Below are 27,525 nucleotides of genomic sequence, written 5' to 3'. Positions count from 1 at the left end.
CTTGTCGAGAACCAGGCAGTGGAAGCAGTCCCAGCCTCCAAGAGAGGATTAGGCTTCTATTCCAGGATTTTCGCCATACAAAAAAGAACCAGGCTGGCCTGAGAGTTGTGTTGGACCTATCCACCCTCAACCTCTCCCTCCCTCTTCAGAAATTCAAGATGGCTACGCCAGCACTCATTGCAGAGACACTAGACAAGGGAGATCGGATGTGCTCCCTGGATCTAAAGGACACCTACCTACACATCCTGATTTGGCAGCCACATCGCTCCATGCTACTCTTCAGGATCTTGGGTTGCCATTTCCAGTACAAAGTGCTACCCTTTGGCTCAACTCAGCCTCCAGGGTATTTACCAGACTCATGAATGCAGTGGCAGCCCTCTTCAGGGCACGGGCCACCGTACCTGGACGACTGGCTCGTCAGGATGAGATGTCTGGAAGGCGTTATGCACACTTCCTCTGCACTTATGAACACACTCCATGACCTGGGATTTACTATCAATCTCAAGAAGTCTCAGCGGCAACCCACGCTGAGCCTCACCTTCCTGTGCCTCATCTGGGATACAAGCTCCGAGTAATTCTTCCCCTCGGAAGACAAGATTACGGCTATCAAGAGAGCCTCTACTCACTTCCTGACCAGAGCAGTAACCTTGGCCTGGTGGTACCAGCACTTACTGGGTATCATGGCAGCGATCCTCCTGGCCGTGCCACACACAAGACTCAGGATGAGGAGGTTACAGCAGCACTTTCGCAGCCTCATGGAATCGGGAGAGGGGCTCCCAAGCGGAGCTGGTCAGCGTACTGCCTTCTCTCCACTCAAACCTTACATGGTGGTCCAGGGACTGCAACCTGCGGATGGGCAAGCCCTTCCAGCAGCCTTCCCCGCAGGTCACCATCACTACGGACTCCTCCGTAGAGGGCTGGGTAGCCACTCTGGACAGCCACAGCATCCATGGAGTTTGGACCCGGCAGGAGTCGCACATACTGGCTGGAACTCGGGGCCATCTGGCTAGCTATGAGCTTTCTTTCCGCTCATTGGGGGCAAGACCGCCCTTATCCAGACCGGCAACTCCACCAGCATGTACTATGTCAACAAGCAGGGGGGGGACACCTATTTCGCAGCCATGGGGGCCTACAAATATTCCAAGGAGGAGGTCTTCTCCTCTTTCAACTCACATTACTGTTTGGACGCCAGCTCAAAGTCGGATGCGGCCTTCGGCCCGGCGTTTCTTAGGAACTTATTTGCTTAAGGAGGGTCTCCTTTCCACCCTGAGGCTACATTCAGTTGCAATCGCCCATTTAGTATGGAGGAAAGAGGACAGGACGTTAGTAATTACAAGTTACTCACCATAGTGACTAAGTCCGTAGTCGCCTTTCCTCCATGCGTCCCACCAGCCTCCCCCTAACAATACTGGTGTCATTAGGCAATGGCAAATTTTGTCGACGCATCTGGGGACTGAGGTGTGGCTCAGGTTAGCGGAGTCAGGGTACTGCATGCTCCCAGGGCTGCGCGCCTCTAAATTTAAAGGGGAAGAAGGATTTTTCTGGTGAAAAAGGTTCTGTCTCATGCAGTATGGAGGAAAGGGGACTAAGTTAGTCACTACAGTGAGTAACTTGTAATTTTTGTAGTACAGTGAAGCCTTAAGCTTCACTGTACTGGCCGTTGCTCATATGTTACGGGGAATCCGATGTGCAATTCAGGCTATCAGTATTGGGAAACAGTGTTTCCCTTAGTCGTGTTACTGTAACTACTTTTGGATACTTTTGCGTAACTTTTTAACGTTGCGCAAGGCAGCTTACAGTGCATTTTTGTTTTGCCCTACACTAAAACTGAGGATTTTTGGTTAATCTAGATGTGCTTAAAATATGGGCTGGTGGCAGCAGTGAGTTTTTCCCACTTTTTGGCGAATTTTGTTTAAGCTTTACCGCCTTCACTGCGTTTGAGTATTAACTTTGGCTACTGGTCAAACATGGCCGTGCCACGAGATTTTTCGCCTGTTCTTTTTCCATCCTGTTGTTTAGCCTTCTTCCCAGCCTCAGATGCCAGGAAAATTCTAAGGACTTCCAGTGCCTGGGAAAGCAGAAGCTTTTGGCAGGCTACTGGAGGGCTATGTGTGTTTGCAGGCAGGATGTGGGCTGGGTCAGTTTGACTCCAATCCACATACTGGTTTCTCTGTGTCTGAGTGGTATGCGTGAATGTTCCCGCCAGGGGTCCTGATTGGACCACTGCTGGGGTGTGTATGGGCTAGTCCTTCTATTGGCTAGTGGGAGTTTCAGCTTCTAGCTGGCTTTTAGGATAAGAAGTGTACCCCTGCATCCATTCTTCAGAGATCTTGGAGAAACCTGAAGGAGCCAAGTATCCTGTCTAGCTATGAGACCCGCAAAGAAACCTGAAACCTGACTGAAGGAGGGCCAGCAACCAACTTCTGCTGCAGCCCTGGTGGAGCCATGTCTTGCTTGTGACCTTCAATAGCCCTGCGACGGTGCTACGTCGCCTGGAGTGGTGGGACCACCCATTCCCGTCGTTTGCTCAGTGCGCTGCCAAAGTCAGCCTTTGGAAGTGTCCTGGAACCGTCCTGTGGCTGACCAGCTTTGTTTTTGGGCTACCGTGCTAGCTTCGTCACTGCAACGAGTTTCGGCCAGGAACTTGGTGGATCCTCAGCTGCCGTTGCAAGGCTCCCTCCTGCGAAATGTTGGCTTCCTAGCACAAAGGGGACCCGAGATAGACCGGAAAGTCTGACCGTGGCTACTGAGTCCTGTTGCATCGCTGTGCGCGGCATGCACCATCTGAAAACTGCTTACCGGACCTGAGTGCAGTCCTGAGAGAGGTGCTGAATCGAGAGTTGTTGCATTCTTCGACTGAGAGTCCTTGCACCAGCAAAAGACACCAACCGGAGTGGAGCTCGAGACTGCAACCCCTGGAAATCGAGGGCCGCAGATTTCGGTGGGAAAAGCAACATAGGACACCCTTGCTTTGTTCTACCAAGTGTGGGGAAGATTCAGAGTAAGGGGGGTACGTTACTGAGCTTGTAACCTACCCCTATACTCCTATTATAAGTCAATGGGCTTCTAATAAACTGAATTCTAACATTTTGGCTTTGCCATTACTTGCCTATGCAAGACTTCTGACTGTTGGGGCTAATTTTGGACATTACTCTATATTGAACCTAACTCCAAAAACCCTTCACTGGACCCCAGATACCCTACCTGCATTTTTTCCTGCATCCTAAGGTCTGTGGAACTGTATCCTGAACAATAGGGCACAAGGCCCTAGGCAACTTAGGGCTGGACAATTTTAGCTAGGGACCATCTCTATTGACCTTTTTGTGTATAGCACTTGTCTAACCATTCATTTGCAGGAGTATCTGATTTTTATTATGCATTTGAACCAAGTGAATGTATATATGTTTCTGATGTTTGTTAATCTGCTTAGAATCACATGCTGTGCATAGGTCCGACATCCAGTGGACACTGCAGAGTATTGCATTTTGTTTTTCGTAGTCGAAAAGGGGACGTCGACAAGGCGTGTCTGTAACACTATCCCTATAGTGACGTGCGTTGTACCCACAATCCCTCACGCGTCGAGGTCCCTCAGATTGTTTTTTTCCGCCCAGTTTATGGTCGCCTTACGCGGAGCTCCTAGAGAGACATTGCTAAACAATTACTACGGACCTCGGTCCTTAATATATACTCATTGTTAAAGATCCCTCCCCTCGACGTTAGCTGTGAAGCTGTTTCTCCGCCGAGCAAGTTTTCGACGGAGGAGAAGAGACGGAGGAGATCCTTCGGCGCTGCCGAACACGTGGCCAGGCCTCGCCGGCCAACATACAGTAGGGAGAGTGGGGGTTTCAAACTTTTACCTTCTCGTCGAGAATGTCTTTCTTTCTCCCCTATCTTTTCCTTGGGGTTGTTATCACCAGTTTTCATTGCCTCAGCTATGGAGAGGACACCTTTTTAAGTTTTGCCCACGCTGTAGGGGCAAATACACTTGGAAGGACAAACACAAGCTCTGTAATCGTTACTTGCCCCTCGATCATAAGGAGGACAGCTGCGCGGCCTGTAAGCTCTTGAAACCAAGAACTCTTAAAGAACTGAAAGTTAAGAGGTGGGCGGACTACGCTATGTCGAAGTCAATGTCCTCACCCGCCGCCGCTGTTACAGAAAGTGACGAGGAGGGTGATAACTCGACGTCCGTTACGGAAGTCATTAACCCCCAGAAGGAGCGCTCGCGCTCCTCGACGTCCGTCCCCGGCCCCGACGGGCTCGGCTCACGCCCTGCTTATGGGGATGAACACCCCGGCGACAAGGACGCACACAGACCCCATAGGCCTAAGCACACAACCCACGGCTCTTCTTCGTCCAGGACGAAGGATCCACCAGCGCCGAAGGGGACGCACGGCACTCCGGCTTCGACCTCAGACCGCAAGGGTCTGAAGCCCCACCCGCAAACGCAGCCGCGACCAGCGATTGGGCTTTCATCTAATACGGGCGCTACCTCAAAAACATCCGACGTAACGCTCCATAGAGCGGCCGTCGAAAAACGACGCGCAACGCAGGCAACGCCGACTCCAGAACCCTCGACTGACGAACTCGTCGTCGAGAGTCTGGCGAGAATTGTTTCCGAGGACAAACGTAAGCGGACGACGAAACAGACGTCGAATACCGCACCGAAGGAAATAGAAACGCCGAAAAAGCACAAGAATAGCCAGGAACTGCCCAATCCATCTAAAGGCACTTCTGAACTACCGAAGGGCTTTTCTGAGGGCGACGGAAACCTTTCATCGACGTTGTGGGAGCGTTCGAAGCGTTTTGACGATGAAAACACTGATTTCCCCCCTCTAGACTATTCAGGGGTTCCCCATGAGACCCTGGAAAGACTCCATTCTTGTATGGAAAAGATGGAGAGGTTCTTGGGTAGCCAAAACCCACCCACACCCAAAAGACCAAGAGAATGGACCCAGGATGACCCTAGGGTCAAGATTCCTAGGCTGTTTCCCCCTTCTATAGATGCAGATGCATATGACCTCACTGAAGAGGAGCAATACCTCCAGGAAGATGAGGAGCGTTTAGGTGGAGAGGGAGAACATGAGGAGGAGAGGTTTGAGGAAAACCCTTACACTAGCGCAGGAACTTTTGAGGAAGATACAGCTACCTCACAGCCCTGGCACTCCCCATCAGTGCAGCCTTGGCAATCCCCATCAGTGCTCTCAGACCCTGATGTCTTTCACCCTTCTCCTCCCAAGGACTCACCTATTGGGAACACCTCCCCCATAGATGACCAGCCTTCACTTAATGCACTATTGCGCAAGGCAGCAGCGCATTTTGAAATAGACACAGGGGAGACTCTTCCGGACATAGACTTTGTAGAAAAAGTTATTAAAGAAAAGGCCCCGGTCAGCCAGTCCATTCCGCTCCTGGCTTCTATAAAGAGAAGAATAACTCCTTCCCTTTCCAATCCGGCCTTAGTCAGAGGGGTCAACCCTCGGATAGAAAAGCTCTTCAGCCCTTCGTCTTCTGACCCTTTGTACATCAGGGGACATTCTATTCCGGACTCTCTGGTAGTGACAAACACAAGAAAGAGAGCGGGGGTACCACTATCTACTAGTGAGGCACCACCTGACAAAGAGGGCAAGAAGCTCTATGCACTTGGGAAGAGAATCACGACCTCCGCCGCCTTCTCAACCAGGATCGCGAATAACAATTCCCTACTAGCTAGCTACGCAGATGCACAGTGGAGCAAACTACGCAGCGAAGCAGAGGACGCACCAGAACCCCTGTGTTCACGCCTGTTGGCTACTATATCAGAGGGAACTCTTGTAAACCAGGGCATCGTAAAGAACTCCTTAGATGCCGCAGAGACAGCTGGCCGCTCCCTGGTTCAGGGAATACTTCTCAAACGCCATGTCTGGCTGCGCAATTCGGGATTTAAGCCAGAAACTCAGGCTTCCCTAATAAATAAGCCCATAGAGCAAACACATCTGTTTGGGAAAGCAGTTGATGAGGCACTAGAACATGCGAAGAAGGAGTTTGATACCATCAAGACTCTTGACCAAATTTCTAGGCCACCTAACAGACGCAGCTATGGCAATAGACGCTCCTTTCGTAGCCAACGCCAGCAGCAAAGCCAACACCAATTTTACTCTGCTACCAACTGGCCCGCTAACCAGAACACCCAGTTCAGTCAAAGAGGCCAACGACGTGGCAAAGGAAGAGGGCGCGGCTCCAGTCCAAAAGGCCCCACGCCCAATACCAACAAATGACCCAAAGATTCGGGTCCCCTCCCATGCATCACCGGTCGGGGGCCGGCTAACATCGTTCCTTTCAGCATGGGAGGGAATAACGTCAGACCGCTGGGTATTATCCACCATAGCCCACGGATACTGCATCGAATTCAACGGTTCCCCGAAATACAGACCCCCACGGAACCGACGCATGACACCGGAACACCCACCATTCTTCTTCAAGAAGTAGAAGAGCTACTGAAAAAAGAAGCTATAGAGGCTGTTCCCCTATCTCAGGTAACAGAAGGTATTTATTGAGTGTACTTCCTTGTACCCAAAAAGGACTTAACCATGCGCCCTGTATTAGATCTGCGCCCAGCGAACAACTTTGTCAAACCCCAAAAGTTTCGTATGGTGACCCTGCAGGAAGTAATCCCACTGTTATCACAGGGGGATTACATGACAACACTAGACATGAAAGATGCATACTTTCATATTTTAATGTTGCCAGCGCACAGAAAATACCTCAGGTTCAAGATAGAGAACAAACACTATCAGTTCAGAGTACTACCCTTCGGGATAGCATCTGCACCAAGGGTATTTACGAAGGTACTGGCAGTGGCAGCGGCCCACCTGCGCAGATTATCCATCCCGGTTTACCAGTACCTCGACGACTGGCTCATAACAGGGGATTCTTACGAAACATGCTTCTCCAATACCCAAAGGACCGTAGACCTTTTGTCCCAACTGGGCTTCTCCATCAACGAAAAGAAGTCCAGCTTAGACCCCAGCCAAATCAAACAATTCCTAGGGGCTCTAATTCGAACAAAGGACGGCCTCGCCTTCCCCTCCAACGAGAGGGTCCAAAACATGCTGTTTCAGATCCCCCAATATGTGGCAGGTCGAGAGGTGACGGTACGCAAAGCAATGCGCTTGCTAGGGATGATGGCGTCATGTATTTATTTGGTACCTCACGCGCGCCTGCGCATGCGCCCAATGCAAGAGTGGCTCTACAGCCAGTGGTGTCAGGCCAGCGGACAATGGGACGATCTGGTGGTGGTCTCGCAGGCCTTGGTTCTCTCGCTACGGTGGTGGACAAAGGAAAACCTGTTATTAGGGAAAACTTTTGCCACACCCGCAGTGGAAGCCACTCTAACCACAGACGCATCCCTTACAGGATGGGGGGCTCACCTATCCCATCAGACTGCTCACGGAGTGTGGACTCCGAGCTTAGCATCCAAGCATATAAACCTGCTGGAACTATTAGCAGTGTTGAAAGCACTGAAAGCCTTTCAGGAACACTTACAAGGAAAGACAGTGATGGTCCTCACAGACAGCACCACAGCCATGCACTATCTCAACAAACAAGGGGGCACTCACTCTCCAGGACTGTCCAAGCTGTCCCAGAATATATAGAAGTGGGCTCTCAAACACAACATGTTCCTACTATCACAACATGTACCAGGGGAACTCAATCTGCTAGCAGACAAACTCAGCAGAGACTTCCCCCCTACCCAAAGAGTACGAATGGCAATTACACGAAGACATCGTCTTAGACGTCTTCACGCAATGGGGTTTCCCGGAAATAGACCTGTTCGCAACCCTGGAGAACTCACAATGCCAAAGTTACGCCTCCAGGTACCCCCAGAACCAGTCCAAGGGGAACGGTCTGTTGATTCAATGGTCAGGGAAATTTGTTTACGCCTTTCCCCCGACTCCCCTCCTCAACAATGTGGTGCACAAGATGCACCAGGAGCAGGTTACCATGATACTAGTAGCCCCAATGTGGGCCCGGCAGCCATGGTTCGCTCACTTGATGGAGATGTCCCTATCTCCCCCAATGAAACTTCCCTGCCCGTACAACATGCTGTCACAAGACAAGGGCAGGACACTGCATCCATGCCCTCAGACCATGAACTTAGCAGCCTGGCTCCTGAGATCATAGAATTTGGACATTTACATCTCCCTCAGAGATGTATGGACATCCTCAGGGAAGCCAGAAAACCTAATACTCGCCACTGCTATTCTAGCAAGTGGAAAAGATTTGTCATCTGGTGTAGAAGTAAGAACATCAACCCGGTGGACTGCTCTGCCACTAACATTATTCTGTACTTGACCCATTTACTGGATTCAGGTCTAGTGTTTAATTCCATTAAAGTTCACCTAGCGGCACTTTCTGCATACACCACTTCCCAACTTAAAGTGTTGTGGTGGAAGATACCAGTTATCAAGGCCTTTATGGAAGGGGTAAAGAGAATACACCCCCCGATAGCTAACCCAGCTCCCGGATGGGACTTAAACGTGGTACTTTCTAGACTCATGGGCACTCCTTTCGAACCCATGCACAAGGCAACTCTTAAAGACCTCACTCTTAAGACTGCTTTCCTAATAGCTATCACCTCCATTAGGAGAGTAAGTGAACTACAGGCTCTTTCTGTACTAGACCCCTTCGTATCAGTTCACAAGGATAAGGTGGTTCTCCGCACACACCCAAGGTTTGCACCAAAATTCATCTCCAAATTTCATGTAAACCAATCTATAGAACTACCAACGTTCTTTCAAAACCCTTCCAGCTTGGGAGAAAAAAGTCTGCATACACTAGATGTACGCAGAGCTGTCATGTTCTACATGGAAAGAACCAGATCACTGAGAAAGACTAATCAGTTCTTTGTCTCGGTGGCAGCAGGAAGAGAAGGAGATGCCGTCTCTAAGTCCACTATATCTAGATGGATTGTACAATGCATCACTCTCTGTTTCTCTCTTGCTAAGAGAGAACTACCCTTCAAGCCAAGAGCACATTCCACTCGAGGCACTGGGGCTTCCATAGCATTCATTGCAAATGTTCCCCTTGAGTCCATCTGCAAAGCGGCTACCTGGAGTTCTGTGCACACCTTTACAAAACACTACTGTCTAGATGCACACTCTAGATCTGACTCCCAGGTGGGGCAGGCAGTATAAAGACATCTTTTCTCTACTGTTCCTTCTCATAACCCACCGCCAACTCCGGGTACTGCTCGCTAGTCTATGCACAGCATGTGATTCTAAGCAGATTAACAAACATCAGAAGACAATGCATTACTTACCGTAAAAGCATTTCTGATGGTTGTATCTGCTTAGATTCACATGCGCCCGCCCTTCCTCCCCGCTCGGATGGAAGGAACATAGACATCCTCTACTATATTTCTCTCTTTTCTGTACTCACTCACGTCTAGAAGGCTCCCTCAGGGCAGAAAAATACAAACAGAGGGACCTCGACGCGTGAGGGATTGTGGGTACAACGCACGTCACTATAGGGATAGTGTTACAGACACGCCTTGTCGACGTCCCCTTTTCGACTACGAAAAACAAAATGCAATACTCCGCAGTGACCACTGGATGTCGGACCTATGCACAGCATGTGAATCTAAGCAGATACAACCATCAGAAATGCTTTTACGGTAAGTAATGCATTGTCATTTAGTTTAATAGTGCTGTGTGATAAGTCTGCCTTCTTGTAGTCATTTTTCAATAATGTGTTTTGGCCATAATTAAATAACTATTTTTATACATCCTGTTTAAGTGTAATTTGTGATTCCCATTGCGTGACCTCATTGAGGACCCTTTAAAAGCTCACAACCTCTGAAGATCTAAGCCTAGAAAGCCTGTTACTACTACCTAAAAGGGTTTGGCTACAGCTTCCCAGAGTTGTTCCTGTCACATTATAGGTTGGCCTTCTATAAATCTGTCCGCCAGGCCATAGTGTAGACAATCAGTCCTAACAGACCCTGACACCCCTTTGTCTTCTAAGGCATTTCATGAACTCCTAGCGGGCCTGGCAGAGTATCTGGGTATCCCGCAACCAGAAGAGCTACCAGAGGCGGGGATACTGGCAGAGGTTCACACGCTATGCCCCACGGCTAGAACGGGAATACCTCTACAGAAGAATGTTGTTGCTCTTGCAAAAAAAGGGATGGCTCAAGCCACACTCGACACACCATACAAATAGTCGCTTCAACGGCAAGTACAGGCAAATGGAAGGGGACCCCCTCTTGATGTCGGCGCACCGCCAACCACATTCCGCTGTGATTGCGGCAGCCTCACTCTACTCAAAGCCACAATCATCCTCGGCTACTTCAGGCTCGGCACTCCTGGGTAAGGAGGAGAAAAATCCTAGAAGCATATGGAAAGAAAATCTATTCAAATGCTGCTCTTCATCTGCACCAGTCAAATACAGATGCCATGCTGGCTGCGGTCAGCCATAGGCTCTGGCGAGAGATAGCAGGTTTCCTTCCTGAGCTCCCTGTGCAGAGTAGGGCGCGCTTTAAGGCTGAGCTGGCGGAAGCCAAAATAGTAGCGCAGGACATAATGAGTCCACAGTGGCTCACATTGACATCTCGGGGCGTGCCATATGTATTGCTACTGACATGAGAAGGATGGCCTGGCTACGGGCTACAAAGATCAACCCTGATGTCCAGGAGCATATTCTGGACCTTCCTTTTAGAGGGGGTGATCCACTACTCTTCTACGGATGAGGACTTCTATAAGAATTGTTTGCATGCTGCCAAGTCCATTTCAATCCCATTACAGCCAGGCTCACCAGCGCTCAGACAAGGGTCGGTCCTTCTGAGGCTTCAGGGGCTTCCAGGAGAGACAGTCCAGACAATCAGACAGATTCCCAAGCCAGCACAGGCAAAAGCAGCACAAGGCGGCCCACAAGGACTTTGTCCAGTCCCCCTCCTCAGCCCCAACCTCAGAGGGCAAAAAGGCATGACACAGCCATCCGGATCCACGTGTCTCCGGTGGGGGGTGGGGGCTGGACTGTCCTTCACGCCCAACGCTGGCAGTCGATGTTCACGGACTTATGGATCCTCACTGTAGCATCCACGCGCTTCCTATTCCTCCTCCTCCCCTCAGCTCCCACAGATAGGTACAAAAACTCTGTTGGCGGAAATTTGCTCACTCGTAGAGAATCAGGCAGTGGAGAAAGTCCCATCCCCTCAGCATGGTCAGGGCTTCTATTCACGGATTTTTGCCATATGCAAGAAGGACCAGTCTGGCCCGAGAGTTGTTGGACCTTACCACCTTGAACCTTTCCCTTCCTCTTCAAAAGTTAGCAGAGACGTTGTGTGCAGGAGACTGGATATGCTCCCTGGATCTGAAGGATGCTTACCCTACACGTCCCCATCTGGCAACCCCATCGGCTAGCCCATCGGTCCTTCCTGAGGTTCAGGATCATGGGTTTTCATTTCCAATAAAAGGTTCTGCCCTTTGACCTCAATTCGGCCCCTAGGGTCTTTACAAGACTTATGAATGCGGTGGCAGCCCTTCTCAGAGCTCAGGTTCACCACATATACCCATACCTAGACGACTGGCTTGTCAGGGCGAGGTCTTCAGAGGCAGTCCAGCACACTGCCTCCGACCTCATGAATACACTTCACAAACTGAGATTTTCCATCAATCTCAAGAAGTCACAGTTGACGCCCACGCAGAGCCTAACCTTCTTAGGCCTTATCTGGGATACAAGCTCCGAGAGGATTTTCCCCTCGGAGGACAAGATTGCGGCCATCAAGAGGGCCACACAGCATTTCCTCAGCAGAGCAGTGACCTTGGCATGGTGGTACCAACACCTCTTGGGCATCATGGCAGCATGTCTCTTAGCGGTGCCGCATACCAGGCTCGAAATGAGGTGGTTGCAATTGCACTTCGCAACCTCCTGGAGTCAGGGGAGGGGTTCCCAGGCGGAGCACGTCAGCATCCCACCTCCTCTCCACCAGGATCTCGTTTGGTGGAGCACGGACAACAACCTGCAGATAGGCAGGCCCTCCCGCCAACCATCGATTCAGGTCATCATCACCTTGTTGGATCAGGCCCCAGGTCACTTTCCACTGAGCCCAGCACCCCTACGCTCTCAGCAGGGAGGCAGTGTCATCCACCCCGTCCCCCAGAAATTAGCCCTAACAGCGTGCTTCCAGAACAGGTCACACTGAGGCATCTGTAGCTATCCCAAGCCAACCTAGAGATTATGCGAGGGACTAGGAGTGATACTACCAGGAGCCAATACAAAATCAAGTGGACTAGGTTTTGTCACTAGGCAGAATCAAAGGAGGTTGATCCCTTGACCTGCACATTAGACGACATGCTTTCCTTCTCACCACACCTCGCACACATCGGGGTGCAGGTAGACACATGCTGCACCTCTCTGACGGCTATTGTAACATACAGGAACTCGGAGGAAGAGATGTTTTCTTCCTTTAATCCGGTGGTTAAAAGATACTTGGCCTAACAAGGCTTTACTCGCCCATCAAGAAACCACACCCTGTGTGGGACCTCAACGTGGTCCTGGGCGCCCTGGTGCAAAAACCATTCGAACCTATGGTGTCCGCGGACATCAGGCTAGTCACCATCAAGATGACCCTCCTTGTGGGCCTCACCTCGGCACGCTGTATCAGTGAGATCCAGACGCTGGTGGCTTCAGACCCTTCTACTACTTTTCTTAAGGACAAGGTAGTACTTGGAACTTGCCTCATATTTGTACCTAAGGCTGTCTCCTCGTTCTACCTTATTGAGGAGATGGTGCTACCAACCTTCTTCGCGGACCGTAAGGATGCCGCTCAGTGTGCTGCACTGTCTAGATGTCGGGCGCACTCTAAACTTCTACCTGGACAGGACCAGGAGCATCCGTAAATCAGATGCTCTGTCACCTTTGGTGGGTGAAAGCCGGGTTGTCAGGCTTCCAAGGCTAGGTGGATGGTTTTGGCCATCAAGGAGGCGTACGAGGGGCAGTACAAACCCCTTCCAGCGAGCATGCATGCTCATGCAATCGGAGTTAAGTCCACGGCTGTCTCATTACAAAGGCACATGCCGTGGCAGGTTATCAGTAAGGCCGCTACATGGGGTACGCCCTCGGCCTTGTGCAAGCACTACTGCTTGGATGCTGGCTCCAGGTCTCACACATGGCATTTGGTCAGGCAGTGTTAGGAACTTGTTTTCTTAGGCGGGGCACCTCTCCACCCTGGGGCTACATTCAGTTGTAATCACCCATAGAGTATGGAGGAAAGGGGAAGGGACGTAGGAGTAAGTATAAGTTACTCACTATAGTGATTAACATACTCCTAGCCCATAGTCCCCTTTCCTCCATACGTCACACCATCCTCACCCCTCATAAAACTGGTGTCATTAGGCATGGTAATATTCTCCAGCATGGGGTCTGGCATGGATTCACATGCTCATGAATATGCCGGTCGTCAGGCCGGGAATCCTCAGTAAAGAAAAAATCAGTAACAGTTTCGTTTCTGATCTGTCTTTCTTAGTAGTAACCAATCACTGATTTCTGGGTCATACTGCCCCCAGCCAATGACTGCCCTCTCCCTAAGCCCCTCCCCTGGCAGCCATCCTCAGATTTTTACTGCATGCTCAAGTGTTGGGAGTCCTCGTGTTTAGCTCTTGAGCTTTTTGCTGCGTTTTCGCGCTTTTTCAAAGAGATTTTCTCATTTTGTGGTCAAATAGAGCCTCAAGCTCCACCGTGTGTACATCCGATCAACGGGGACCAGTTTCGGATTTTCTACGCCCCTCAAGGGTGAAGTTTTTGTCGAGCTACGCTTCTTGGAGGAGTCTGGAAGTTTCTGCGGCCTACCCGGACATGGCCCAGGAGAAAGGAAGCTTGACGCCCGGAAAGCTGTTCAGGGTTTGTCCTGGATGCCAACTGCAGAATGTGTTCAAGAAGGACGAGCACTCGAAATTTCTCTACTGCCTTCATGAGGACAAAACGCACGTGGAGAAGGACTGTGCGTTTTGCGGGAACATGTCGGAACGGACCATCAGGGACCGACACCTTCGTCTCTCCAACTGGCTGGAAGGAAAGAGCCCGTCGGGTGAGAAGAAGTCGTCCGAGCGGTCTTCTAAGTCCTGTGAGGGTGCCCCGGCGACGGGGCCCAACAGAAGGCAAAGAACCGCGAGTCCGTAGGCACCGGGAGCGTCGAACGGTCGGGCTTCTCGGTGCCGGCAGGGCGCATCCTCTCCAGCGCCATCAACCACAAGCCAACGCTCTGGCTCAGGGAAGAGGAAGGCCGAGAACCCAGCGAAGCTTCTGGAGAAGCCCCGGTCGATCTCGAAATATCCAGCCGAGGGGGGACCGAGGTGGTGACCCTCCCCCCAAGGTGAAGGCCACAGACCCGCAGAAGGTAGTGAAGGCCTTGATTCACCCGGCCAAGGCCTCTATCGAGGAAGTCGCAGCGGCCCTGGCGCAGCCTGAGGAGGCTACACCAGTGGAGGCGACCTCGGGGCCCAGAGTCTCCCTGCCACCGCCGAGGGAAGCCTCTTTCAGGCTCATCGAGAAGACCCCCGTGAAGACCCCGGCAGAAAAAGAGGGGGGAGGAGCCGGTGGCCATTGTGGACACGGACACAGCCTCCTAGGAGGAACTGGTTGAAGTCTTGGAGGGCCTCGACGAGGGTCGTCGAAGAAGCCCGGTCCCACAGGAGGGTTCCCGACGAAGTGGACGAGAGTGCCGGCGAGGTTCCTAGTCAACCGTCGCACCCCTCGCTTCCGGAGCCGCAGGACAACTCGGCGGCCATTTTGTTGGAAATACAATCCTTATGTTCGCAGATAAGGACGAGATTGCCCCTACCACCGACGGAGGAGCCGGAACCTGGCCCGACGGAGAACCATTCATTTTAAGTGTAAGACCTCTGTGCAACTTCTTGTATTCCTCACATTCCCTTTTTAAGATAAGCCTGGCTGCTCAGCTCGCTACCACAAACTGTGTAGTACAGACTTACACCAAAGGTATGTTTTGCTTGCACCTGTAGTCCTAATTGTATGTGGTGGTCTCAGAGGGTACTGCATGCAATTCTGCCTAAAAGACTTGTGACTGGTTCCCAACATTTTTCTGCTTCTGCATTAGTTACCTGCAATTTGTGGTTAAGATATTTGATGATGAATATTAAGTGAACCTAATGGTGATTGTATATATTTGCATTATAGGGTATTGTGTGAGAGTACTACCTGTTTCATTTTTCAGTGTGTTCTTAAGACCTAATTAAATAACTGTATTTTCATTACTGTCTAAGCTGAAGTCTTACGTGCCATTTGAGGGGATTGTGTCCTCCGACGTATTCCACATCTATGACTGGTAATGACAACAGCTGTGCTGCTTGGGAAAATCTTTCGCCATAGGTGTCCTGTGTCGTTGACGTCGATACGTTATCCCTCGAGGGTCGACGTCACCGGATGTTATTCATAGGACGCATAGTGCCCATAGCCTCAGTTCCATTTATTCTGCAAACGTGTTTGCTCGGAATTTCGGCACGCTCGATTCTTCTACTTCGAAAGCGATGTCTTCGTCTTATTCTACCCCGAAGTCGGGCTTTAAAAAATGTCGGGACTGCGGTGCGAAGATGTCCATCATGGACCCGCACGACGTCTGCCTCTGGTGCCTCGGCCAAAGCCACGCCACTGACGACTGCGATGACTGCCAGTCCCTGACATCGAAGGCCTTGCGGGAACGGAAGAAGAAATATATGGTAGGTAGGGTGTGGAAGCCCCATAAGTCGAAATCCACTGGGCTTTCGACCGACGACTCGAGGGGCGACTCTCTGCATTGGCGAAAGTCCAGAGGGTCTCGGTCTCGGAGTGTTTCCCGCCTCCTACCCCTACCTGTGAGGCTTAGAACCTCAGGGTCATCTTTGACTCCACACTTTCCTTCTCAGCCCATATCTCTGAGGTCTCTAAAAAGTCAAACTTCCTATTGCACCTCCTCAGAGGTACTCTGCCTTTCCTCTCATTCCCTCAGAAGCTCACTGTCTCCCAAGCTCTGGTTCTCTCTAGGTTGGACTGTTGTAACAGCCTCTTTCTAAATCTACCTGCCATTACTCTGCACCCGCTGCAACTTATCCAGAACAGGACTGCGAGACTTGTCCTTGGGATCGTATCTCTCCAGCCCTGAAATCTCTCCATTGGCTCCCAGTGGATGCAAGAATTACATTCAAAACCCTCTGCATTGTCCACAAGGTTTTCTGGGGTCAGGGTCCAAAATAACTTCAGCTATGCCTCCGTAAATACCTCCCCTCTCGAGCTCTTCGCTCCTCTACATCGAACTCCCTCTAGGTCAATCGTTTTTCAAAGAAACGAGCTGGGGGTAGATCTCTATCTTCGGCTGGGGCCTCCCTCTGGAACAACCTCCCTGCCAATCTAAAACTTGAGTAGAAACATCTCCAGTTCCGGAAGAACCTCAAGACCTTCCTCTTTGCTTCTGCTTTCGCTCCCCCTCTCCCCTGCTGATCTGCCCTCTTTGGCACTGTGCACCCGGCCACCATCTGTCCCCTGGGCCCAGGTACCTGCTCACCTTGCCACCCTCCTGCACTAACTCCTGGCCACTCTTTGCACTGGGGACTGTATCTGTACCCTTACAGTCCCGTTGCCCCCCCCACCCTAATTTTTCTTCTTTTTCTGCACTTATCAGACTTACCCAGTCTGCTGCCTTAAACACAGCACTTGCCACTTGCTGGCTGCACTAGCACTTTTTATTGCCCCCATTTTCTATTTATTTTTATTTATTATTATTTATCTGCTCTCCTCTGCGCCGCACTTTCCACTCTCCCCCTTCCATGCACTTTTTCCCTTTTCCCATTCCCATGCACTTGGGCGTTCTCAATGTCACTGGGCCTAGTAAGATCGTTGTTGTGTTGTGTTCTCCCCTGTTCCCCTCCCTTGCCTAGTCGCGCTCTGAAACACTTGTGTACGAGCGCGATACAAATAAAATATCATATCATTCCTCTGCCTCTTCTAGGCATTCGCAGAAGCGCCGTCACCTGTTGCCTTCCCCGTCTGGGTCAGAGGACTCCGACAGAAGGCGGTTGACTTGTCCCACCAAGTCTTCGTCGCCAGCCGAATGGGAGGCATTCCGCCAGCAGTTGATGGTGATTTTGGAATCACAAGGCACTATTCGGTCCGCGCCTTCGAGAGAAGCCGGCAAGGAACGGGCTAGGGCCACCACTTACGCGCCTTCGGGCGGTCGGCGCGATCATCGGGAGCCGTCGAGATCCGATCGGACAAGGTTAATCGCCATAGCCGTGCCAGATCCAGGTCCCGGTCCTTGACTCCATCGAGACCGTCGAAGCATGTGAAGCCTGCCAAGAAGTCATCACAGCCGAGGCCGTCGAAGGACACTTTCGGGGCTCCGGCCTCGAAGCAGTTGTTGAAGTCATTGGCGCCTCGGTCGATACCGTTTCCATTGGCGCCCTCGACGCCGTTTGTGGAGGATTTTCCGGAGGTACCCCGGAGGGCCGTGGAAACTCCAAGGAAGGCTCTCAGTAAGTCTGTGAGGCCTGTTTTTGAGCCCTTCTCTGTTCCTCCACCCAGATTGGATTTACTCCAACCTTTGGATGATATTTCGGAGGTGAAAGAAGGGTCTGATGAGATGGTTGTGCCTCCTGATGTCCCTGATGACCTGTTGTCTGGTCACAGTCAGATGGAAGAACTCAGTCATTGCATGACGCCGGTGGCCTTGATACCTCTCCGGAGGTGGAGTTTGGCAGGCCTGGTACGCATGCCGAATCCTCATATAGGCGTCTCATGTCGAGGGTGACTGAACACTTGGGGTAGTCTGCGCAACCTGTTGATTTCCTTCAGGATGATCTGACGGATATCCTGGACCAAGGTCCACCCACTGACCCAGTGTTGCCATTTCATATGGCTTTGCAAAGAAGGGTGGCGGCGGCTTGGACTGCTCCGGAGAGTCTCCCGGCAGTGAATAAGTCGCTTCCGAAAAAATACTGTCCAGCCAGTGGTGACCCCTGCTACTTGTCGACGCACCCTACTCCGGATAGTTTGGTGGTGCAGGTGGCTACGGCCCCCGCAAAGCAGGCTGCGTACCCTACTATCCCTCCGGATAGGGACGATAAGCGCTTTGATGGTTGTGCGAAGAAGGTATTTTCATCCGGAAGTATGGCTATGAAGACAGCCAATCCGTTTGTGCCTTGGCAAGATTCACTCACACTCTGTGGAATTGCATCTTTGGTGGCAGAGCATATTCCCAAAGTGGAGGAACGGGATGGTTTCCTAGCCCTTGTGCAGGATGGCAGGGATGTCATGTGTTAAGCCGTTCAGCCGGGTTTTTCGACACGGCATACTGTCAGTCGGTCCACGGCTGCGAGCACCATGAGTCTTCTGATCCAAAAAACTATTAAGAAGAATTGGCACCTGGTAACCCACCCCGGAACTCTGCAAAATGTGCCTTGTTTCGCTTTTAAGAAAAAAAGGAACCTAAGAAATGCTCTTGTTCACACCTTCATAGAGCCACCCCCGCAACCTCATCTTACGCTCTGGGATCTACCCCCAATTTCTGGACACCATAAATGCGGCCACCGTGAGGCCTGCCCACTGACCCTGCAAAAGAAATCCTTTGAACACGACAAGGTGCAATGGACAATGAATGATTTTACCAACTGTAACACCAAATATTATATACATAATACAATGCCCATGCAAGCTCCTCTATGTAGGCAAGACCACACGTGCAATCAAAATGCGTATCTCGGAACACCGTTCCTGTATCAGAAATAGGGTAGCAGACAAGCCCTTAGTAGAACATTTTACTAGCAAGAATCACAGGGACACTGATCTAAGGTGGTTTGTCCTCCAAAAAGTAAAACCAGCTAGTCGGGGAGGGGATTTGAACAAAACACTCACCCAGTTAGAACGACGGTGGGTGCATAGACTGAACACCGTACATGCCAGTTTAAATGTTTCAGTAGAATGGAAGTCCTTTCTGTAATTTTTTCTGATGCATGTTTTGATGTTCCATTGTAATGTTGTTTCGAAATGTTTTTTGAGCATTAATTCACCCTGCTCCATAAATGTGACTTGCATTTTCAGTTGGAACAATGCATGTGTTCTCCCTATAGGATATATGTACTCCATCAGCCAGTATAACTTTTTGAGGACCATGTAACTATGTATGCATTCATCGTTCCATGCATTTGTATGCATTTATTTTTGCCCATTGCATTTAGCGTACTATGTGTTCAAGGTATGCACCACTGTCACAATGCAATTTCACTGCTTCATTGTTTGCCCACGGTTGGTCAACTTTACTCTCTCGATACTTGACCAAATTACACGTTGCCTATGGTTGCCATGGCAACCATTAGGTTAATAATAGCCCCTAAATTGCTTTTTCCTAAACACTTGAACATCTGGCTCACTTCTAATTGTTTTAGCGCCAACATACACCACCGGATCAGGCGTGAGACACCAATCTTCTCGCACGCTCGTTCCCAGCCTGATTCTAAGATGGCCACCATATAAAACACCCACGCAGCCCTGGCAACAGCGTTACGAACGCTTTGCTGACGGCTCTCCCCAGTGACTCAGCAACTCGAGGAGACGCTGTCTGCTTTTTTCCTGCAGATCAACAGCCCTGCTCGATACACGACCAAAGGTAAATTTGCCGCCACAGTCTCCAGTCTAGACTGGCATAAGGATCCGCTATACCTGGACGCTCACTGTGACATTTTATTTACTCTATAGCCGTGCACCCAACGGCTGATCGCTTTGAGATACCACATTTGACCTCCTTACCTAGATATCTCCGGTGAGAGGTAAGACACTTCACTTTTGTACATTGAAAATACTATGTACTTTTAAAACGATTATGTATATGGTATCGGAAGGTTTTTAACTCTCCCCCCCCCCCCCCCCCCCCCCACCCACACTTTTCTGTTTTGCATAACAGGATCACCCAGAGACCAGCCAATGCGGCTAGCGGATCTTATACAGTGCCTGTGGCATTATCCCATAGGTAAGCTGTGTGTGTTCAATCCCTCTGATCACACAACCCTTTGATTTATTCATTCTAAATCATTTTTTTGCTCATACATCCGTCTGATTGTGGTCTCCCTCCCCTGCAGCACAGACGTCATTTTTCACAGAACCCGTCCTGATGATGGCCATATAAATGATGAGGCTCATCTAGCCCAACTCCAAACGGCCGAAACACCTGGTGTAGACGCACTACTTCCCTGAAACCACAGCATATTTATTGCTGTCCACACATGCAAATTTCTTTTTGTGTCCCTGCAATGGTTTCATGTTTTAAAGAATCTTGTTTTGTAACTTCACATCATTGAATTGTGCATTTCTGACAAACCCTCACAGAGGTTGGGTTTGTTACATACACACTGTCCTTGATTTTGTCCAAAAAACGTTTTGGTCCGTTGTGTTGAAAACATATCCTTGTTTGTTCTGTTGTGGTCCAACAAACCATTTTTTGATGTCTGTTTTCTCTTGGAATTGTGCTTTTATGTTCATAACTCACACAGTTCCAACATAAAAATTTTGTTCGAGAGATTTTTCTCTGATACAACTGTAATGAGTATTTTCTTCTTTAAGAAACTGCAGAGTTTATAAAAAAAACTGTGGGATTTTCATGTGTATGAGCAAAGTGTCCTTGCTTTGTTCTTGCGAGCACCGTGATACACAGGTTTGCGTGGTTGCGGAAGTCGGGATTTGCTCCTGATGTGCAATACCGGCTTCTCAACATGCCCTTTGATGGTGTCCATCTGTTTGGCAGCAAGGCTGACGAGAGCCTTGAGAGGTTGCAGACCTCCAAAGCTGCAGCACAGTCTTTGGGCGCAGCAGTACGACAACCTCTGCCTTTTCGTCCTAGGGGACAGCAATGGTGGGGAGGTTCCTTTCGGTACTACTCTTCCTTTGGTAGATCGAGAGGAGCTGCCAGTCAAAGGGGCCACCGTAGGAGTACCAGAGGTGGAAAGCAAGGTACTCGAGGTGCCAAAGCCACTCGGGCAGTTGCCTCTTTCCCCTCAGGCACTGCCGCAGCTGCGTCCGCTCAGTCATGAGGCCATGTCCCATGGTTCGCCGGTTGGGGGCAGACTTGCGCAGCATCTTGTAGAATGGCGTGCCATTACTTCAGATGTATGGGTTCTGGAGATCATAACCCACTTCTGCTGTCTTCCCTTTCGGCAGAGGCCTCTCGACAATCCACCGGGGAAGCTCTCTTTGAAGCATCCGGATCCGCTGCTTGTGCAGGAAATCTGATACCTGCTGGAGAAAGGCATTATAGAAATGGTGCCTGTGGCGGAGAGGAACAAGGGATGGTATTTCCCTTATTTTTTGATCCCGAAAAAAGACTGGGGATTGAGACCCATCATGGACTTGCGTTGGCTGAGCAAGCTCCTCAGGAAGGACAAGTTCAAGATGGTAACTCTTTCTCAAGTCCTCCAGGCCCTTCAACTACAGGATTGGTTGGTGTCTCTTGACCTCAAGGATGCTTACTTTCATGTGCTGATTCATCCAAAGCACAGGAATTACCTGAGATTTGACGGTTGGCGACTCGCATTTTCAGTTTTGGGTCCTGCCGTTCGGATTGACCTCCGCCCCGAGGGTCTTCACCTAGCTGATGGTAGCAAATCTCAGGAAAGGGGTGATTCATGTCTAAACATACCTGGACAATTGGTTGATCAGGGCACGTTCTCCCGAGCAAGCCCTGGATCACCGGTCCGTCACCTGCCACTCCCTTCACAAGCTGGGCGTCTCCCTCAATTTAAAGAAGTCCCATTTGACACCTACCCAGCGGCTCCAGCATATCGGAGCAGTGCTCAACACTACCCCGGGGTTGTGTTCGCCTCCCCAGGTGAGGGCTCGTCACATTCTATAAATGGTGGACAAATTTCAACGTGCCCAGAGTCTCCCGGCATTCGACTTCTTGAGGTTGCTCAGACTCATGGCATCCTGCATTTTCCTGGTGCCAGAGGCCAGGTTGCGGATGAGATCTTTGCAATGGGCACTCAAGCTCCCGTGGTCTCAGTGGCAGGTTGTCTGACCCTGTTCAGGTACCGTCCTCGGTCGTCCAGGACCTTCTGTGGTGGGCCGTCGAAGACAATCTGATGAAGGGGGCTCCATTTTGGCTACCCTGGCCGGAGGTGACGATCGTGACGGATGCATCCCTCACGGGATGGGGAGCTCATGCCAACGAGTTGACAGTCAGCGGTCGTTGGTCTCCGTCGGAGTCCAGACTCCATATCAATCTGTTGGAGCTGAGGGCTGTCAGGCTAGCCCTGAAGGCTTTTCTGCCGACTGTGCGAGGGAAGAATGTCCTGATCCTGACGGACAACACCCACCGTGGCCATGCACTACCTCAACAAAAAGGGAGGGGGCGGATCACTTCCTCTGTGCAGGGAGGCGATGCAGCTCTGGTTCTGGGCAATCCAGCAGGAAGTTTCGATCTCGGCAGTTCATCTGGCCGGAGACGAAAACGAGACGGCGGATGCTCTGAGCAGGCAGAGCGCGATCTCTCATGAGTGGGAGTTGGCTCAGGAGATTCTCCTGGAGATCTTCGCCCTTTGGGGGACCCCTCAAGTGGATCTCTTCACCTCCAGTGTCAACCGGAAGTGCGAGAGGTTCTGCTTGCGGGAATTTCCTCCAAAAGGAGCCTTAAGAGACGCGTTCGTGGTGGAGTGATCATTCCCACTGCTGTACGCGTTTCCTCCAGTACCTGTCACCCTTCACTGTGTTTCATAAGGACAGGGTTGTCCTTAGAGTTCGTCCTTCCTTTCTTCCGAAGGTGGTTGTCGGAATTTCATTTAGGCGAGAAGGTTGTTCTTCCGGCGTTTTATCCTCCTCATCCTGGTAAGGAAGAGGAGAGGCTCCATAGGCTTGATCCTAGGAGAGCATTAAGCTTTTATATTTCACGCATGTCCTGGGTCAGAGTGGACGATCAACTCTTCATTGGTTACGCTGGAAAGCGTTTGGGACATGCTGTGACGAAACAGACTTTGTTTCGCTATATTATTTTGGCTATCTCTTAGTGTTACCGCTTGGTGGGTAAGGACCCACCGGTCGGCTTGCGGGCCCATTCTACCAGGGGTATGGCTGCCTCTACTGCCCTACAGAGGGGTGTTCCTATTCATAACATCTGTGATGCAGCCACCTGGGCTTCGGTACATACTTTTGTACATCAATGCTCCCTCGATTCCATCCATGGGCAAGATCTGGCCTTTGGCAAGGCGGTCCTTTACACCGCAATTTGATTGGGCATTCTAAATTTCTGTTTTCTAAATTCTTTTCCCACCTCCTTGCATTGGTACTGCTTTGAGAGTCTGTCATAGATATGGAATACGTCGGAGGACCCAATCCCCTCGAAGAACAAGTTACTCTCTTACTTGGTAACGTTCTTTCGATGGGATGGTCCGACGACGTATTCCATATCGCTCCCTCCCTGCCTTCCCCCCGTACAGAATTTCTTATGCGATTGCAGCTTACGTTTCCGCAAGGCTTTGTGTGTCAGACTGGCAGAAGACCGGTGTCACACTTTCGGGGGAAAAAACTACAACTGAGGCTATGGCGTCGTGCGTCCTACTTATAACATCCAGTGACGTTGGCCGTCGGAGGAGATCCTCAAGGGCGGCGTATCGATGCAGGATGCAAACGCCGAAGATTTTCAGAAGCAGCACAGCTGTGGTCATTACCTGTCATAGATGTGGAATACGTCGGAGGAACATCCCATCGAAAGAACGTTACCAGATAGGGTAAGTAACTTGTTCTTCTGTGGGGACTCATTGAGGGCCCCTGACCCCACTCTCACACATCCAAGTCTAATCCTCGAGTGCTCTCCATTGATTCCTTGATTGGGTTTTAGCTAAACTCTCAGATCTCTATGTTCCTCATAACTAGAGTGGCCTCCTTAATCTGTCCGCAGGTCAGATTCTCGAAATCAATCTGAATACTCGGGCATAAATCATAGCATGTCTGGCAAATGCTACCAACATTCAGCCTCATAAGAACTGTAGTGAAGCTGTGTGCAACATATACAGGTTCCATGTTTAAAATAGTGGCAAAAATGGGCGTTTACACAAAAGATTGCGGCATAAAGGCTGTGGTTTTGCCGCCGCAATCCATGTAAAGGGTGCGGGGGACACCCCCTCAACCACCAGACCCATTATACCATTTAAGGGGAGCGGGGGCACCCCTGCAAACCCGCTCCTCTTAAATGGTATAATTGGGTACACCTTTACCGGGTCAAACCACAGCATTTTTGCCTGGTATTTTTTGCAACTTTTGTAATTTTTGCTGCAATTTTATTACTGCATACCCATATACAGGGGCAATTCACACAACACCTAGTACTTTGTTGCTGACATCAGGAATCCTAACCCATCTTTGTAAAGTATGTTTCTGTTAAACCCAGCTTTTCCTGGCTGATCCATCCCTTTCCCCCTATAACTCCCATCCTCCTGCAGTCGCTCACTCCTAACTCTGCATCTGATTGTCTTCCTGCTGTTAATTGTTTTTCTTAGAAAGCAGGTCAAGGGTCTACAAGCTGTGCCTGTATGAACACTATGAACACTATACAAATGTTGCCATGCATATATTCTTTTAAGGAGCGGAATTGTTTCTAAACATAACACTTGTTTTAGGATTCCCTTTTCAATGTTAACTTACAAAAAAAGGAGTTTAGTTATATGTTTATTTATGGTCTTGTAAATTGGAATCATTGCGTACATTTTTCTTTTCAGGATGTATGGATTATTTCAGACATCTTTTTATTTTGGATATATGGCAGTATTTAGTACAGCGTTGGGAATAATGTGTGGTAAGTTCAAATCTTCAGAATATTTTTGGTGTATTGACGTTCTGGAACATTTACATCCATTTCATATTGGTGTTATAATTTGTTAACCACTGATTTCCAACGGTTTTTTATCAAGCTACTTTGCATATTGTCCTACCCGTTTAAACTAAGACGTGCATGTCGGTCTAACACTATGTGGATCTACAGTTCAGCATCAAAATGTATTTCTCATGTTGGGATAACAAGCATTTAAAGGACTCTGCTTATTTAATTTGATCAGAATGTTCTTGTCTCTAGTTAGTCATGTAAGAGGACAGTCATTGTACTGTGTGCTTTACCACCCTAGTGGTCTCCTGGTGCTCATTGTTGCCCGGAGTCCATATTGGGCTCATGTCGGTGGTGATAAAAAAAATAAAATGGGGGGAAAAATGGGCAAGACCCATTTCCATATCAGTTTTGGGGCCAAACTTAAATCAACACTGCATGTGCTGAGAATGTACAACCCTTGGTTACAGCTTACCAAAAGTGAAGGAAATGCTTTGATTTAGATTATTTGAAATGAACAAAAAAGAATCAAATGTTCTATATAAATGTATTCTACATCTTTATTGTTGCAATTTGTTCCACTTCAAGGAAAGACAACATCAACCTAGGTTTCCTTCATATGAACTGCAACTTGGATATTGAAGTGGTTGTGTATAATACTCTTCATTGGTGTGGGCATTAACAGAGCAGTCTTTGTCCTCCATTGGGGTAAATGCAAAAAACATAGAAAACATGTGTGCGAATAGGAAATGCGTTATTCTCTTCTGCCACTTGCCCACGTGTGTTACTATAGTGGTGTAGGAAAGGATAATTCAAAATTGTATGGGAAAAATAACTCCTGATATTACAAGAAATAAATTAGCATACATCACTTAACAATCCATGACTTTTGCAGTGGATATCTCTTGGCTTTGCACATGTCACCATCTTTTGTTTCAACTCTTAACAGATTGTTTTCATAATGTAGTGAAAGAACTGGTATCGGCATATCTGTACTGAGTAACCAAATGGCATACCTTCAGTGACAAACCTCTCGGGCAGACGATTTGGAAAGTTGAGTCCTGAAATGAACGTTGTGTTTTTAGAAACCTTTGCAGTATCATTATTCTCACATTACAAAAATAGGCAGAACACTGTTTATTTGTTCAGGAAGTGGTAACCCGTCGTCTGCTTTTGTTAACCCAGTTTTTTAAACCCCATCTATTAAGGAACTTCTTTGCCCACGTATCTCTAAAAATACACTACACTGATATACTGAAAACATATACACTTTATTAAGTCGTTTACATAAGTATGTAAGATATAATGGTATTAAAAAGATAACCATTAAAGCACTAATGGTGTTAAAGGGCTCTCTTTACCCCATTGCCTAAATATGGATCCGCTACCATAGATAGACGCACAACATAAAATGAGGGAGGTTGGGTTGGGGCGGGGGGGGTGACTGTTAGGCAAGAATTGATGCAGTAACCCTGTGGGAGACTACACAACCCTTGTCCTCTTGCTATAAGGTAACCCACCTTTTGGTATATGCCTGTACTACACAAGTTGGTAGGGTGGCTGAGCAGCCAGGCTTATCTCAAGAGGCGTAAATGTGAGCTGGAACATTGAAATCCACAAATACAAGTAGCCAAGTAATACTTGTACTCAAGGTTTGTACTTAAACTAATTATTTATTTAACAATAGTTTTAAAATAAATATTATTTAAAAAGGGCAATATCTGCAGAAATCAAATACGTAAAAATACTTTCTCAGAATCAACACAAAGCAAGTAGATACTCTTTAGGAATGCTTCATACACGCTTTCTACACCCTCAGGCGACTTCACTAACTAGGACAGTATTGGCATTTATATATCACTTTTGTACTTTGTAAGATAGGTAAGATAGCTCAGCGGGTCGAGCGCTTGCTGCTGCAATCTGAGCTTGATCTGCAGGTCACAGGTTCGAATCTCAGCAAGGCCAACACAGCCTTTCATCCTTCCGAGCTCGATAAATGAGTACCAATTTCGGTTGGGTGATATTGTATGTAAATATGCGCTCAGTAAAGCGCTTTGGATCAAGGCGCTATATAAATAACACATCATTACTTTGTAAATTCTGAGGTTGGTAGAAAGGAAAGGTTTAAAGGATGGGAAAAAAGGTTAAACAGGTTCTCAGAGCATGTGAGCACTTTTAAGTCTCCCAATGAAGTCCAGATAAAAACCTTTCCCAGCAGTATTAGTTTAACACGAGTGTATCGCCTATGTGGGACAGTAAGAATCAAAGTCAATGGCCTAGAAGTGTCTGCATGGAGCCAGGACAGCCAAAGTCAATTGGAGCAATGTCTGTGGAGCTGAGGCACTTCTTAGATAGCAAAAAGTGTTGCACACAGTTCGAGTTGGTTGTAGAAAAATCATTGTAGGGTCACAAGCTGTTACACTTGTAAAAGTTAGATCTGAGATCAACTCTAGAAATGCAGCTACTGCAAGTCTGAACTGAGAAAAGTAAGCTACAAAGAGACCCCTTAGTCAGAACAGTACCTTAGGTTAGAAGAATAGTGGTACAGCTGGCTTCTGACTTGGTTGCAGTGTTGAAGATCCGGTGTTCCTGGGCCTCATTCGTGGAGACGAGGGAGGACATCTAGAGGAATTGTGCACAGCAATCCGGAGGTTTGCGGCAGCTACAGGCTCTTTTCAGTTCAGCAGTACTTCATGTTT

At 49.1% G+C, this 27,525-nt stretch overlaps 1 protein-coding gene across 1 annotated transcript in view; it reads left to right on the top strand.

Moving 5' to 3' along the window:
* Positions 1-27,525, top strand: part of TM9SF3 (transmembrane 9 superfamily member 3) — a 620,447-nt gene that overhangs the window by 525,660 nt on the left and 67,262 nt on the right. Inside the window, exon 14 of the mRNA XM_069610571.1 lies at positions 24,726-24,802. Coding sequence (XP_069466672.1) covers positions 24,726-24,802 — 77 coding nt within the window. The remainder of the gene's footprint in view (positions 1-24,725; positions 24,803-27,525) is intronic.

This window comes from Ambystoma mexicanum, chromosome 8 (assembly GCF_040938575.1).
Source record: "Ambystoma mexicanum isolate Mex_15411 chromosome 8, UKY_AmexF1_1, whole genome shotgun sequence".
Taxonomy (NCBI): domain Eukaryota; kingdom Metazoa; phylum Chordata; class Amphibia; order Caudata; family Ambystomatidae; genus Ambystoma; species Ambystoma mexicanum.
This window is presented reverse-complemented; position numbering and strand designations above follow the sequence as displayed.